Source organism: Dermacentor andersoni, chromosome 2 (genome assembly GCF_023375885.2).
Source record: "Dermacentor andersoni chromosome 2, qqDerAnde1_hic_scaffold, whole genome shotgun sequence".
NCBI lineage: Eukaryota > Metazoa > Arthropoda > Arachnida > Ixodida > Ixodidae > Dermacentor > Dermacentor andersoni.
The window spans coordinates 118,885,867-118,903,031 of record NC_092815.1 but is presented as its reverse complement, the minus strand read 5'-3'; the positions used below and the strand labels follow the sequence as shown (position 1 = coordinate 118,903,031).

General features: G+C 45.1%; 1 protein-coding gene and 1 pseudogene across 1 annotated transcript in view; one reads left to right on the top strand and one right to left on the bottom strand.

The window, feature by feature from the left end:
* Window positions 1-4,300, bottom strand: part of LOC126541199 (tubulin alpha-3 chain-like) — a 9,875-nt pseudogene extending 5,575 nt beyond the window's left edge.
* Window positions 4,301-8,287: 3,987 nt separating this feature from the next.
* Pbp45 (proximal sequence element A Pbp45) overlaps window positions 8,288-17,165 on the top strand; it is a 29,924-nt gene continuing 21,046 nt past the window's right edge. The window contains exons 1-5 of the mRNA XM_050188056.3: window positions 8,288-8,590; window positions 8,652-8,679; window positions 8,911-9,039; window positions 12,325-12,465; window positions 14,893-15,003. Of these exons, the coding sequence (XP_050044013.2) occupies window positions 8,442-8,590; window positions 8,652-8,679; window positions 8,911-9,039; window positions 12,325-12,465; window positions 14,893-15,003 (558 nt within the window). The 5' untranslated portion in view covers window positions 8,288-8,441. The remainder of the gene's footprint in view (window positions 8,591-8,651; window positions 8,680-8,910; window positions 9,040-12,324; window positions 12,466-14,892; window positions 15,004-17,165) is intronic.

Sequence of the window (17,165 nt, the reverse complement as noted above, 5' to 3'; positions counted from 1 at the left end):
GTTAAACGTTCCCTTGCGTGCGCCACTGCTGTTTGTCTGCGTACTGCACAGAACACACGGGGAGAGGTGTATTTTTGAGGCGTTGTTGTGCGTCATACTTCATAACCTATAGCTGATGGCGAATATTTAATTTCTTTAACGTTTAGTTCAGCACAAGAGTGGCGCGTTGATGTTAAACGTTCCCTTGCGTGCGCCACTGCTGTTTGTCTGCGTACTGCACAGAACACACGGGGAGAGGTGTTTCCTTGAGGCGTTGTTGTGCGTCATACTTCATAACCTATAGCTGATGGCGAATATTTAAGTTCTTCAACGTTTAGTTCAGCACGAGAGTGGCGCGTTGATGTTAAACGTTCCCTTGCGTGCGCCACTGCTGTTTGTCTGCGTACTGCACAGAACACACGGGGAGAGGTGTTTCCTTGAGGTGTTGTTGTGCGTCATATTTCATAACAGTTGACAGCAAATATTTAATTTCTTCAACGTTTAGTTCAACACGAGAGTGGTGAGTTGATGTTAAACGTTCCCTTGCGTGCGCCACAGCTGTTTGTCTGCGTGCTGCACAGAACACACAGGGAAAGGTGTTTCCTTGAGGCGTTGTTGTGCGTCATACTTCATAACCTATAGCTGATGGCGAATATTAAATTTCTTCAACGTTTAGTTCAACACGAGAGTGGTGAGTTGATGTTAAACGTTCCCTTACGCGCGCCACTGCTGTTTGTCTGCGTACTGCACAGAACACACAGCGAAAGGTGTTTCCTTGAGGCGTTGTTGTGCGTCATATTTCATAACCTATAGCTGATGGTGAATATTTAATTTCTTCAACGTTTAGTTCAGCACGAGAGTGGCGCGTTGATGTTAAACGTTCCCTTGCGTGCGCCACTGCTGTTTGTCTGCGTACTGCACAAAACACACAGGGAAAGGTGTTTCCTTGAGGCATTGTTGTGCGTCATACTTCTTAACCTATAGCTGATGGCGAATATTTAATTTCTTCAACGTTTACTTCAACATGAGAGTGGCGCGTTGATGTTAAACGTTCCCTTGCGTGCGCCACTGCTGTTTGTCTGCGTACTGCACAGAACACGGGGAGAGGTGTTTCCTTGAGGCGTTGTTGTGCGTCATATTTCATAACCTATAGTTGATGGCGAATATTTAATTTCCTCAACGTTTAGTTGTGGGAGGCCAAGCTTTCCTCCGATGACCTGGACGACCAAAGCAGTCTCGTCGCCCGGGCCAAAGAGGCAGCCCAAGCCAGAGGGTTCTTGGAATGAGGAATCCTCCCACCTAGGGTGAACCGGGTTCTGACTCGGTTTACCGTTTCGGAAAATAAGAGTTTAGTTCTCTCTCTCTCAACGTTTAGTTCAACACGAGAGTGGCGCGTTGATGTTAAACGTTCCCTTGCGTGCGCCACTGCTGTTTGTCTGCGTACTGCACAGAACACACGGGGAGAGGTGTTTCCTTGAGGCGTTGTTGTGCGTCATATTTAATAACCTATAGTTGATGGCGAATATTTAATTTCTTCAACGTTTAGTTCAACACGAGAGTGGCGCGTTGATGTTAAACGTTCCCTTGCGTGCGCCACTGCTGTTTGTTTGCGTACTGCACAGAACACACGGGGAGAGGTGTTTCCTTGAGGCGTTGTTGTGCATCATATTTCATAACCTATAGTTGATGGCGAATATTTAATTTCCTCAACGTTTAGTTGTGGGAGGCCAAGCTTTCCTCCGATGACCTGGACGACCAACGCAGTCTCGTCGCCCGGGCCAAAAAGGCAGCCCAAGCCAGAGGGTTCTTGGAATGAGGAATCCTCCCACCTAGGGTGAACCGGGTTCTGACTCGGTTTACCGTTTCGGAAAATAAGAGTTTAGTTCTCTCTCTCTCAACGTTTAGTTCAACACGAGAGTGGCGCGTTGATGTTAAACGTTCCCTTGCGTGCGCCACTGCTGTTTGTCTGCGTACTGCACAGAACACACAGGGAGAGGTGTTTCCTTGAGGCGTTGTTGTGCGTCATATTTCATAACCTATAGTTGATGTCGAATATTTAATTTCTTCAACGTTTAGTTCAACACGAGAGTGGCGCGTTGATGTTAAACGTTCCCTTGCGTGCGCCACTGCTGTTTGTCTGCGTACTGCACAGAACACACGGGGAGAGGTGTTTTCTTGAGGCGTTGTTGTGCATCATATTTCATAACCTATAGTTGATGGCGAATATTTAATTTCTTCAACGTTTAGTTCAACACGAGAGTGGCGCGTTGATGTTAAACGTTCCTTTGCGTGCGCCACTGCTGTTTGTCTGCGTACTGCACAGAACACACGGGGAGAGGTGTTTCCTTGAGGCGTTGTTGTGCGTCATATTTCATAACCTATAGTTGATGGCGAATATTTAATTTCTTCAACGTTTACTTCAACATGAGAGTGGCGCGTTGATGTTAAACGTTCCCTTGCGTGCGCCACTGCTGTTTGTCTGCGTACTGCACAGAACACACGGGGAGAGGTGTTTCCTTGAGGCGTTGTTGTGCGTCATACTTCTTAACCTATAGCTGATGGCGAATATTTAATTTCTTCAACGTTTAGTTCAACACGAGAGTGGCGCGTTGATGTTAAACGTTCCCTTGCGTGCGCCACTGCTGTTTGTCTGCGTACTGCACAGAACACACGGGGAGAGGTGTTTCCTTGAGGCGTTGTTGTGCGTCATATTTAATAACCTATAGTTGATGGCGAATATTTAATTTCTTCAACGTTTATTTCAACACAAGAGTGGCGCGTTGATGTTAAAGGTTCCCTTGCGTGCGCCACTGCTGTTTGTCTGCGTACTGCACAGAACACACGGGGAGAGGTGTTTCCTTGAGGGGTTGTTGTGCGTCATATTTCATAACCTATAGTTGATGGCGAATATTTTATTTCTTCAACGTTTAGTTCAACACGAGAGTGGCGCGTTGATGTTAAACGTTCCCTTGCGTGCGCCACTGCTGTTTGTCTGCGTACTGCACAGAACACACGGGGAGAGGTGTTTCCTTGAGGCGTTGTTGTGCGTCATATTTCATAACCTATAGTTGATGTCGAATATTTAATTTCTTCAACGTTTAGTTCAACACGAAAGTGGCGCGTTGATGTTCCCTTGCGTGCGTTCCCTTGCGTGCGCCACTGCTGTTTGTCTGCGTACTGCACAGAACACACAGGGAGAGGTGTTTCCTTGAGGCGTTGTTGCGCGTCATATTTCATAACCTATAGTTGATGGCGAATATTTAATTTCTTCAACGTTTAGTTCAACACGAGAGTGGCGCGTTGATGTTAAACGTTCCCTTGCGTGCGCCACTGCTGTTTGTCTGCGTACTGCACAGAACACACGGGGAGAGGTGTTTCCTTGAGGCGTTGTTGTGCGTCATATTTCATAACCTATAGTTGATGTCGAATATTTAATTTCTTCAACGTTTAGTTCAACACGAGAGTGGCGCGTTGATGTTAAACGTTCCCTTGCGTGCGCCACTGCTGTTTGTCTGCGTAGTACACAGAACACGCAGAGAGAGGTGTTTGCTTGAGGCGTTGAGGTGTCATTGCCTCACATGGCACATCGCATCGTGGCAGATGTATTAAACTTTAACTGATTCGCGGGGCTGTAAGTGGGAAAACCATAATCGAATTATGAGGAACGCCGTGGTGGCGTGCTCCTTTTTTGACACTGTGATGTTATTTAACGTGTCGCTAATTATAAGTGCGCGAGCGTTTTATTATTGTTATTATTATTTTGCCGCCGTCTTTATGCGCCTGCCGTGGTCGGGATCAATCCCGCGATCTTAAGCAATGCCATAGCCGCAAAGCTACCGTGGCAGGCAAAGAAATGTTGATGTACGACTGCTTCCGTAGTGTCGCCTAGACCCTGTGGTGCACTTTACTTAATGCGGCTCTGCTACTGCAGGCCTGTGTAAGTAGTCCTCCTGACATATTTCCGCAGTGTTTATTCTTTAGAAATTACATAAACGTACTGTACCGTACCTTGAAGTTAAATATACCCAGTTTCCCCGCAACCGCTGTCGTGTCTCTAGTAGCAGCATTTTCGTTGCTTTCTCACGTCAACTTTTTCCTATCGCCTTCTCCCTGTATGGTAAATGGTAACTGCGAATACTAGAAGGTGGGCTAAATTCATGTTTTGGAAAGTAACAGCGCTAAACGGAGGACTTTGGCAAAGAAGAACTGACACGGGCGCTGACTATATAGCAACTGAAGTTTATTTCGAAGAATATCACATTTATAAACATTGGCCGACAGGGCAACAACTAAACGACTGTACTTGCGCACCAGAAGCCATCTTGGTGAAGTGTCGAACTACGCGGAATAAACCAGTGCGTCATAACAAATAAAAAAAAACAATAAAAGACTTTCATTATCAAACTTAGCAACAATCTATCGTGATACACGTTCTTGCAAATATCTCAACTCTTTTTTACTAATAGCGACAGACGACTTGCTGACACATCTTTCCCCTTCCCTATCAAAATAAAAGGCTTCCATAAGCTTTCTCGTTATTTGATCCTCATGCCAGAACAAACAAATAGATTTTTTTTTTTGCTAATGGTCGGCCCCACGCTCTCTACAATGCTAGTACAAACCCCCCGCACCTTTAACGATGACAAGTGTTCCTTCAATCTAATATTCACACATCGACCGGTCTGGCCCACATAAACCTGCCCTCAAGACAGCGGCAACCTGTAAAGAAAGATCTAAAAGATCTACATTTAGCATATTTATTTTATTAACTTATCGGAACAGAAACTGCATTCCTTGCCAAGGACAAACATTTTTTTTTTTTTCTTTAGTGTAAGCGGGAACAAATCGTGGTAAGCTTGTTGGGAGCGGACATGACCACACACACTTCACGTTCTTCAAGCAATGCGAAAACTTCTGTAGATACGACATCACCACCGGTCTTTTCTTTGTCTTTTTTTCCTTTCGCGCGGGATCTTTTGATTTATTCTTTACCTTATCAGTACCCTTTACCCACTTAATCAGATTAGCACAGGCCCTCAATATTTCACTGTCCGAGTAACCCACGTTCTGTAATCTCTGAATCTGGCCAAGGAAACTATCCCTCTGCATGTCTTCTGTAGCACCGCGCGCAGCACAGCGTAATAACACCGGTTTTTACTAACTTACACTGTCAAACAATTTACACCCTTCAAAGTGAAAAAGGGTGAAATGTGTCTATAACTCACACCCTTACGATGTGATTTATATAACTGACACCCTAAAGGCGTGATTGATAAACACATTTACACCTTCTTTTCACTTTAAGGGTATAAATTATTTTAGTGAGAGTGTCCTGAGCAAAAATTTAGCAGCGCCTTTACAGAACGTCGCTTATATAACCAGCACAAATGGTCCTCCCGAAACATCAATGTAACATCCACGAATTGAAGCTCGCCTTCAGCAAGCAAGACAAAGGTAAATTAGGTAAATTTCAAACCTTCACCGCATTCCTTGAAAACCTTTAAAATCTAAACTACCTTACTATTTCGGTTCTCTCTTTCCGTGATGATGAAGAAATCATCAACGTATCTAACGACACTACAGGCCAAACATCCTAAATTTCCAGCAATACAACTATCAACTCGACTAAGAAAAATATGGCTTAATGCTGGGGTCACCCTCGACCCTACAAAAATTCCCGATTTCTGTAACAACGTGCTCCTTTTCCATTCAACAAACATAGAGCGCAAATAAAAAGACAACAATTCTAAAAGCTTTCCACAGATGTTCCGCAATTACTGACAAACTTGGCTTCGTCATTATCATCAATCACGCAACGATTTTGGCGATTTTCTACAAACGTACTGAATCGTTAGAGTAGGTCCTTCTGATCATTAATTGACACATCTAAGTGCTCTGCGTAAAGCGTGTAATTTATTATTAGGTTTTAAAAATGCACATCGCTGTCGATCGCAGCGCACTGCTCGGCGGAATTTTAAGCCGCCCCTACCCATATGATGCAAATAACCCATATGACGTCACATGGGCGAGCTATCTGATTGGCTGACCAGGGCGCGTGGTCGATAATTTTTCCAACTTTATGGTGAACAAATGATGCTCGTAATAGTTGGAATGTTAGTTACTTTGTTTTTGTAAAAAGAAAATAACTTAAAGAGAATACACAAGTATAGTTTTTTAGTACACTTGAGCACTTCCGGCACACAGCAAGTGTCGTCTGCTTGTGTTACAACGTGCGCAGTCTTTGACGAGAGCTCCGCCGTCAGTGTCGATCAGTCTTTTCGTGAGCACGATGAATCACCCTTGTTGCGTTGTGGGCTGCAGACGTAGCGACTGGAAAGATGTGAAGTTGCGAAATCGTGTCTATCTGCAAGGCAGCATACGAGCGAACTGGCTGCTGCGCATCGGACTGCGGCTATCCGATAGGCGCCAGGATTTGCGCGTTTGTGGCCGTCACTTTACAGCGGAAGATTACTAACGCAATAGCGTTTCGCAAGTCCGGTATTAGGGCAAACACAAGCGCAAGGGGACAGGGTCTGGCCGCTTGACTGCGCCGGGATGAGCCATGAGATGAGCAGAAAGGTAAATGTGAATTGTCTGCACGGTGCAGCCACCTGGTGGCACAGAGCTCAACCATACACAGTAGCAGCAACGAAGTGCATTCTTCTTTGCTGCTGGTGTGTATTTTTCGCAGGAGTGTAATCATCAACACGTTGTTCTTATAGATGTTTAAAATGTTTTACACTTGGTTAGAGCAATATTAGCGCTTCGTTTGACTGGTTAAGCGCTCCGCCAACAAGTGTCTGGACAGTGCAGACCGATCAGGCTGCTCACGTACGTCTACTGTGAAGTTCCTTCATCAGCTTGAGTTTATGCCTCCAGTCATTTGCCGAAATGACCAGCTTGCCTGTGGTTACCGGAATACCGGCCACCTTCGGCGCTACGACAGAATGCTCGCAACGCACGCTGCTTCGATGGCTCTCGGTCGACGGCCAAGCGGCCAGCGGAGAGGTCTCGCGCGGGAGGAGGCGTGCTCCAACAACCGGAAGTGGACGATGTGACGTCGCATCGTGACGCAGGACCAGTGAAGGCGGAGCTTAGCGCCGCTCGCTCGGCGAGCGAGTTGAGGAGGAAAGGCATGGCTAGGGAGGAGGGTAACTTCTAATCGCTTGTAACTCCATTAATACGTAACGCTTCATTTAAATTGTGGTGCGAATGTTCTACTTAAGCTGTACCCTATGCGCCTACAAAATTTGTCCGAACCGTTTCAGGGGCCCTTTAACACTCTTCATAAGTTCATTATGACCCGAAGTCCCCTCCGTGGGGAACTCCTCATAATCAAATCGTGGTTTTGGCAGGCAAAGCCCCAGAATTCATTCAAGGCTCTTCCGACCAGAAAATTAAGCTGAACGGGTTTCGGAAATTGAAAAGCAACGCCCTTCACTCTAAGTACCCCTTCTGCTACACAACGATAATCGTCATCTGCCTTGATGTGTTTCCTTTCTTTAACGCTGCGAGCACGGTACTTTCCAGTAACGAACGGCACGCGCGTTATCAGCATGATAACGCGCGTGCCGTTCGTTACTGCTAACGCGCGTGCTAACTTGCTAACGCGTGTTATCGCGCGTGATAACGCGCGTGCCGTTCGTTACTGGAAAGTACCGGGCTCGCAGCGTTAAAGAAAGGAAACGCATCAAGGCAGATGACGATTATGCTATCATGCTGATAACGCGCGTGCCGTTCGTTACTGGAAAGTACCGGGCTCGCAGCGTTAAAGAAAGGAAACACATCAAGGCAGATGACGATTATCGTTGTGTGGCAAAGGGGCACTTAGAGTGTTCAGTCGCTGCGCTTTATTTACCTAAACGGTAAACCACGTCTACGGCTTCATGCGTTAAGTTGGGTTTCGCCATCTCGTGCCTAAGATGAACAACTACGGCGTAAGGAGATGGCAATCACGTTATGGCCTTCGAGATGCCAAATTACAACAAAGTCTTCCTATGGCTTTCTATCACTGTGAGCGTTCATCTACATTCAACAACACTTCTCAATCACAATTTATTTCTTGGGTCATGCTATTTCCCGTAGAAAGTGTGACGACAACTTACCCTTTCACATAGAGTTTCTCACTATAACACTGTGTAGTGAGAAACTCTATGCCCTTTCATGTCACCTAATCTCGGAGGCCGGACCTGTGCCCGCGAGGGGCTTTTGGCTTTTTCATAGAGGGCTTTTCGGACTACGCTCTCGGAGGCCATAGAAGAGAGAGAGCACTAGACAGCATCATGACAAGGAGAGAGAGCGCCTTGCAAATCACGTGGCGCCCTCGTTTGCGGCATTTACGGTTCGTTCGTATTGCGTTGCGAAGTTGCTATCCTGTATTCTGCCGGCCAATTTCATGTTGCTCTCATCTTTTATAGCACAACTTTGCTCGTTAAGCTAAAGCAAAGTGGTACGAACCCAGTATGAGTCGTGTGAAAATTCCAAAGAAAGTATCCGCTGGATTTCACACTGACATGAACATGCTCTTACGAAATTTTATGTCAGTGGAAAGTCTACGATACAATGCATTCTCCAAAGTCTGGAGGGAGGCAAAGTTTTCTCTGGTGTTTTGGTAAGCTCGTCATGCTACGACGGAAATTTGCACGAAAATAATGTACGCTGTTTCCTTTCAGTGGTCGGAAGGACCGGGAACTTCGTCTGGTGAGTAGCAGACATTCTTGTGCACGCGCGATGTGCGTTCTTGTTTATGGTTACGACGCGACGTGTGACTCAGGAAAACTATTGTATGTCTGTCACACGCGTTCTTTCATTAGATCAAACAAATACTCACAAAGAGTAATCCTTGCATTACCTTGTTGCCTTAACAGAATTATTATTGCAACTGCCGGCGAGAATGGCGCGTTGTGTCACTGTTGGCTTTTGCTTTTGCAGTTCTTCGAAGAAATCGTTCCCGTCATACTGCAGTTATGGCTTCCCACTTGCTCATTCCGAGAGAGAGTGTTTGGTCTTTACATGCTGTATGCGGTCTACACCATGCAGCCAACGGTGCCGAAATTGAAGGTTCGTATGAAATAATTCCTACTGCAGTTATGGCGTCCCACTTGCTCATTCGGGGAGAGAGTGTGGTCTTTACATGTTGTATGTGGTTTACACCATGCAGCCGACGGTCCCGAAATTGGGTTCGTGAACATAGTGCTGTCTGTAGCCCGAGCAATTTGCATATTGTTTCTCGCAACACACATTCGTTTATTGTTCACCATAAAGCTCAAGCTTGTACTGGGCAAGTGCGCTCAATGGATTTGAGTATTGCGCTTAACTGCGTGATACGTTCATTTCGTCCAGCCAGGTCGGGCATTACGGACGCGTCTTAATGAAATATGAAGTAATATAATTTTTTTTTCAAGTACAATATGACTCGTGCCAGCTGTTTCAAAATGAAACGATCTGCACTGTTTTTGTTTTTTTTTTTTTCCTTTACCGCAAATATGTATTGTGGTGCGTCCGCGCATATAATAGCTGCACTCTAGGAGATGACATCATGTCAAGCCTGATTGTTTGTATAGTATGCTGCATCAAGCACCTGCAACTTGCTACAGGCGTCAAAAGAATGCAGAACCAGCTTCTCTCATACACAGAATTCTTCTGTCAAACATAATTTATACTGGAGCTCAGTGCAGAGTTCTAAAATCCCTTTGCAGTGCGAGCAGTGCTTCAGAAGATGCTGGCCGCAGCATATCTAACGTCATAGCCATACACACTCTTCAAAAAGGTCGCACCCTTTGGGGCTTATTTTGTCCCACAACAGTAATCGACATCTGCCTTGCTCGCATTTCCTTTGTTAAAAACTGAGAATGCTGTGTCACGCTGAGAATGCGCAAGCCGTTCATGACTTGGAAGTACTGTGCTCGCAGCATTAAAGAAAGGAAATGCGGACATACACAGATCATTGTTCTGGGTCAAGATAAGCCCCAAAAGGCGTAAAGTTTTCGAAGATGGTAGAGTTCCCTGTCTTTTGAGGCTGTAAGTTACTTAGCAATTTCACTCCAACATACCATACATTACAGCACTCGTACACCTAATATCATTAACCAGTTAAACTAACTATTAAGTGTCTGATCAACACATCTCAATTGATCCACCAAAAAGCTATCACTTAATTTACATTGGCTCTCATCGTTCGATGGTCTCTGCTCAGTTTTTTAAATGTAAGGGAATCGGTAACTAAAACATAATGGAAAGTTTTATAAAAAGTATCTGGCAAGATCCCTCATAGGCCTTCAACTGTGCTCGTTATGCACAACCCATAAAAGAAATGAAAATAATGGTATGCAGATCCCACACAATGTGGGAGCTTGTGTAAGCGAAGCGTTCATATGCTGAAGACAAAATGACGCATTATAACAAGAGATGTGCTGCAAATTTCAGTGATGAATGCATCCTTCAGCCAGCATGGCGGAGCTTGCAGAGCAAGCGGAACTTTTATTCAGCGTTAAAACATGTTGTATCACAAGACTTGATGTGCTTGACCTCGTAGAAACATGCCACAGTGCCATGATACGATGACAGACATGCCACAAACTTAGGTGGCCAACGCATCCCATAACCTTTGTACGAGGTGTGTACTCGTGGCGAAGTTCTCAAAGGGGCTATCAAATACTTTTCATGCCACTGTTTTTGTTCACAGGTCGTGCAGATTCATGGTTGGAGAGATAACTGCAACAAGAATGACAGCGATAGGCATTGGGCAAGCGGACTGGGCATTTCACCGGATGAGCATAAACGCATACGAGAAAGGCCTGCACGGTGAAGGCACCTGGTGGCGCAGAGCTCAGCCAGACAAACAAGTAATACTGCAGTAATCAATGTGTATTTTACTTTGCTGCTGGTGTACATTTTTTACAGCAACACAATTACGCTGCTACTGAAAATTTACACCAGCAGTGAGGTAATATAGCGTACTTGGTTACTGCAGTACTAGCTCTGTGTCTGTGTGATTGAGCTCTGCGTTGCCAGGTGGCTGCACCATGCAAGACATTCATGTTTGTGCATCTGCTCACCTGGTAAAACGCCCAGTCCGCTTGTGTTTATCCGAATACCGGACAGGCTAAAACTCTTACCACAGACAGCTATAGAACATTTAGACAAGTAGCACCAAAAAGTTCGAGAGCTGGACCAGTAATGCCGAATTGCTCTAGCTTATGTAATAAAATACAATGATTTAGTCTATCAAATACCTTTGTCAGATCGATAAATGTAGACCCTACAATTCCCGATCAATGGCTTGTCCAATATTGTAAGTGAAGTGAACTAGTGCTAACTCAGTTGAATAGCCATGTTGGAACCCAAACTGGAAGGGAGTGGTAAGCCTTAACTTGTTTAGGTAGTTGGTGAGGCAAGTATAGATTAGTTTTTTCAATAACCTTGCTAAAAAATGGCAAGATGCAAACGGGACGGTGATTGTTAATATTTTGACAACGGCCTTCTTTGAAGACTGAAATTAGCAAATTGAAGTCAGTTCAGAAATACTCCAGTATGGAACACTTTGTTAATAATATCAGCAAGGACAGGTGAGATACCGGTAAATACAAGCTTCATATGGGCTCTTCTGATAGGATCAAGGCCTGGTCCAGTTGATTTCAGGGATGAAACAACATTGTAAACTTCTCACGGCAAAGCAGGACTAGGATAGAATGAGCATAAGCTACATGAAATACTTAGCACTGTGCTAGTTGGAGGGCTATTATCAGAAGCAGCGAAGTGATCACTAAATGCGAAAGCAACATCAGGATCTTTGGTGTATTCGTGATTATTGAGGATAATTTTTCTGATGCCCAGATCACTCTTTCATATTAAATTAAGACACTATCTAATTAGTTTTCAGTTATGCCTGGTATCGTTTCCGTTTTCAGATATGTTATTTTCGTAGTAGTTTCATTTTGTGCACCTGAGAACGGTGGAAAGAATGTTTGATTATCTATGGAAGCGACTTTTAAAAGTTATGTTAAGGCTGGTGATGTTACTTTTTGAAAAGTTTTTATGCAACGCAACATGGCATGTGTGATCAAAGAATTTCTTGGAGTAGTAGACTACCAATGTGTGACTTTTGAATAACTAGCACACTTATCAATGCATTTAGTAATTCTAGAAAGAAGTGTAGTAAATGCCTTCTCGGCACAATTTTCCATATATAAGGCATCCCAGTTTGTGGTCTGAACCTGATGACTAAAATATGGTTTACTGAATGAATATTTAATGTTGTGCAAGTTTTTGGAAAATAATGTTTCAATCATTGCATGGACAGTAAACAAAAGACAAGTGTTTTACTTTGGTGTAATGTATGCGCAGATAAGACTCAGACTGTCGGACTGGGAGCAGTCAGAGGTGCTCTTGCGGATAGCCAGCAGAGAGCAGCACTTGGATGCTTGCTACCTCCTCTACAGAATGCGCTTGGAGAAGTGCTTTCACTTTGTTGCCCTCTTGAGACAGGTACATGGTGTGTTTATGTTGTTCTCAAGGGACCCTGTAATACCTGTTTGTAGATTTTGCATAAAACATTACAATGAGTATGGCACCCAGCAAGGAATATTTTCCAGGAAGAATTCATTAGAAAAACTGAATATCAGCATACCATTTACATTCTCTGTTCCCCCTCAACTCTTTCTTTATTCCCTTACATAAGGTGATACAAGGAGCAATATGGCAGCTATTCTGCCTGCATCACATCACTGAGAATGTATAATATCCCCCCCCCCCCCCCCCCCATTTTTTTTTCTGCTTGACCAAGGAGCTCTCTGCTCTCCTTTGTTGGTTCTTTATCAACCATGCTCTGTGCTGCCTGCTATGGCCTATGTTTGCATTTTGATGTCTCCTACTGATCTCCAGACTTTTGATTAACGGGTGGCAGATGTGCATGCACATATGCCACTTGTCATGAGTTAGCTGGTTGAAATCCATACAGTAAGATGTCACACAAGATGCTCTATAACTTTGCTTGGATGCTTTCACACGTGCGCTCTACCCTCTAAATACCTTCATTCAGGAAGGTCAAGGGCAGCTACAAACGTGCTTGTAAAGTTGGAGATTATAGGTGCGCATGATCAATTCCTTGCTGCCAACGTCTGCAGGTGCAGCGCCTGATATCAAAAGGGTGACAATGCAAGTGCAGATCCTTTCTTACTTTTTCATCTGCTTGCACAGTCGCTTTGAGCTGACACCCATCTCACTAGCCAGAATTTGCAGCAGCAGCTGCCAGCTGTGTTGATGATGAAGCAACAGCAAAACATTTGTGATTACCGATGTGAAAGCTTGGCACATCTTCTTGAATTCTGGAAGTGGCTGCTTGCACTGTCTGTACTGGCAGCAGCTGCTGCTTCGTCATCAGTGCAGCAAGCTGTAGTGGCTGCAAATTCTGACGATCAGAAGGCACTTCAGCACAAAGAGACTGGACAAACAGGCCATTATATAGAGAAGAATGCGGGCATGCATTGAAGCCATCTTGACACCAGGCACCTCACTGTCAGACAGCACACACTTACAATTCACAATGCAGTGACGTGGTTTCCAAACTTATACATGCCTCCTAGAGTGCTGGTTTAATTGCCTATAACTTATATCCTGTTAGTGCAAGCTTGTATCAACATCTTCAATTTCTTCCTTTGCGTGTACTGGTGGTTTGTTGGCTCTCACTGAGATGGAGAGAGGAAGAGAGGGAATAAACTTTTATTTAAATAAAATCACCAGCGCCTCGCAGGGGTGACGGTCATGGGCCGGGTCCTCAATCGAGGACTCTGTGAGCTCCAGCCACTAGGCGCGCCCGCTTGACCAGTTTTAACTGGAGGACGTTATTTAAAGAAAAGCAGAAATGTTGACTCGGGAGAACTGAGGGGCTGGGATTTTTGTTAGTTACAACTACACAAAGCCAATAGATAATGTATTCAGAGAAAGCATCGGTGAAATTAACTGTTTCTTTTAATTTAAATGTAGAAGCAATAAAAACGGAAACGAAAGTGAATGACCACACAGCGTAAGAGCCAAACCCACATACCTAACATTACTCATGTAGTGCCATAGCATTGAGCTACTCCAGCAACCACTCTCCCATTCACTTTTGTGGGCATATGTGTATGTGTACAACATCCAGCCCTGGGAGTGCTACCCAGCACCATTCATGGAAGCAGCATCTTGATGTCTGCTTTTCATGCCTACATTTTTCCCCCCTCTCTTATGTTTCTGTATTGCACTGTATCCCATCCTAGAAGGACCAAATTGTGCTCTACAGAATGTTGTAAATAAAAAAAATAATTAAATAAAAAAATGTTCTCGGAATTGATACTTCGGGAGGGGGGGGGGTGCAGATATATATATAGAGAGGTGCATACACAACCATCATATACAATTTCTACAGATAAGGTAAATTAATTTAGTCTGGCAAACTGCTTACTGTCTGTATAAAAAGTAATACAACAGCAAAAGCGAAAACATTCCAAAGCCGGTGTCTCTGGACCACATAGCTGGCTGAAGTATGGAGCAAAAACTCTCACTTTAGTGAGTTGGTCAGACATGCAGTTCAAAGAATAAGGCAAAAGCACCATAATTTCACTTCAGTGTTTTCATATTGATCTTTAGGTGTATTTTTTGAGTAACGTTGCTAGCTCAACTTATTTCTGTCACAGTGGATTCTTGATCATTCGAATGCAAATGTGCTGGTGGGGCAAGGGATTTCACTCTTGTGTTAATCATCTTAAGCAGGCCACTGGACGGAAAAGTCGCATGTCTGTGATATTCTCGAGCTATCACATGCTAACTGTTCAATATAGTACTGCATGCTTCAGCTTCCTCAGATTGCTAGCTCATGCCTTGGCTGCTGTTGCGTCTGTGCTAGGGGTTGAATATCATATTTACATTTTTATGCAGAGGAGCCCTGTGATGTACCATGGTCAAGAGGAGGATGTCAGTACACTTGCCGCAGCCAGCGCCAAGGTGTTTTCTCCACTGGAGAGGATGACTAAAAGTGGCACACTCCAGGTATGCAACGTAAAGGATTTTTACCAGAATGTGCGTGTTAGTTCTTGAGCAAAAATCAGTTATGAAACATGGCTCTGCGCCTTTCAAGTTTGTGAGGATGCTTTCCAGCATAAACAAGCTGTGAGACGGGGCTCGCACGATGTTAAATAGTTGAGAAAAGAAAGCCTTCACAGATGTATGCCAATCTAACATCTGATACATCAAAGACTTTGAAGCTGTATAGGCGAGTTCTCACACCCTTCGGAAGCACTAGTCTGAAGTTTGCTTGCTGGCTCACAGCCTTACTCGAATGGAGTAGCAGTTGCTTCTCAGTTCAAGTGCAGCTGTAGCTCACTCCGATTACTGACGGCTTCTGCAGCCATACAAACGCCCAGCTGACCTCCTACATGAAGCCAGTGTAACACCACGTGAAAAACAAAAATTATTAACTGTTTGTACAGTTAAACCTTGATATAACGGAAGTTGGTAGAATCAACACTTTGTTATATCGAAATTTTATGTTGAAATTCGACATATGCAAATGCAACATACCGTATTTACTCGCGTATAACCCGCCCTTGCATATAACCCGCACCCCTAACTTTGAACCCCATGAAATAAAAAAAAATATCCTCGCGTATAACCCGCACACTTACCTGAAAAAATGAGGACTAGGAAGTTACAACTGAGCAAACAGTCACCATTTTAGTTTTCAAAACAAATATATTTGAAAACGACTGCCGCAACGTTGTCAGTGCTGTCGTTCAATTGTCAATCGTCGCCACTCTCACTGCTGCCGTCTGAGGCTTCATCGCCGCTCTCAAAGACGTAATCATCTTCGGTACCATCTAGGCTGTTGCTTATGGCACACTTCTTGAAACTCTTGCGTACCATGTCGGCCGGGATCATCCCCCATGCATCTACGATCCACTGGCACAGCAGTGCAATATCTGGCCTTCGCACGCGTCCCGTCGGCGTAAGGGCGTAAAGGCCATCGGCCATCCACTGGGCATATAGCCGCTTCACGTGAGCCTTGAAAGGCTTATTGATGCACACGTCGAGTGGTTGGAGCATGGAAGTCATGCCGCCAGGTATTACGACAAGGTCTGTGCCGTTGTCAGCGAGGCGAGCTTTCACCGCGTCAGTGCAGTGGCCTCGGAACGAATCCAGCACCAGCATCGAACGGCGTGCCAACAAGGCACCTGGTCTTTTTTCCCAGATTGCTTGAATCCAGTCAATGACGAGGTCACTGTTCATCCACGAGTTATCTTCCACTCGCACAACAATTCCTGGGGGAAGTGGTGTACTCGGTAGAGTCTTGCGCTTGAATATTACATACGGGCGCAGTTTGGTGCCGTCGGCCAAAGCACACAACATCACTGTGCAGCGCAGCTTGGTGTTGCCGCCAGTCAGCACACTAACAGATTTTGCGCCCTTTTTTTCCAGGGTCGTGTCCATAGGCATCTCGAAATATACTGGCGTTTGGTCAGCATTTCCCAGCTGAGATAGCAAGTAGTTGCGCTCTTTCCTCAGTCCGATGACGTAACGTTGAAAGTTGAGCAGCTTCTCCTCGTAAGCGTCGGGAAGCCGCTGGCACATGGTAGTTCGCCGCCGCATCGAAAATCCATGCCTGGCCATAAAGCGCTGCAGCCATCCGCGGCTCGCATGAAACTCGCGTGGAATGTGCATTTCCCGGGCCAGCTTCAGGGCTTGCATCTGCGCCATCTCTGTAGACACAGCGTGGCCACGACTCCTCTGCTCCTCGATGAATTTTGCAAGCTGCGTCTCGAGGTGAGGGTACGCGCCAGTCTTCGGGCCGCGAAATGCTCGCCTGTCCTTGTTCGCAGCTTCGAGAGAGTCTTTTTTCTTCCGCCAGTCGCGAATGCAAGATTCGTCGACATCGTTCTTTCTCGCAGCAGCTCTGTTGCCGATTTGTTCAGCAGCGGCGACGATCCTGAGTTTCTCCTTCGCCGTGAATGATTGCCGCCGAGACACACTCATGATGCCTAGACAAGGCTGGCGAACTGTGCAAACTGGGCGTACAAGAAACGGCACCTTACTCAAGGCCCATCAACGTCTGAACAAAGCGTATGCAAAGCATGCGAAACGCGTGGCTGGCGTGGGACTAAACAGACTATGGATGTGGATCTGGCTGTGACCTGCGTTGGCCTCTTGTTGGCTGG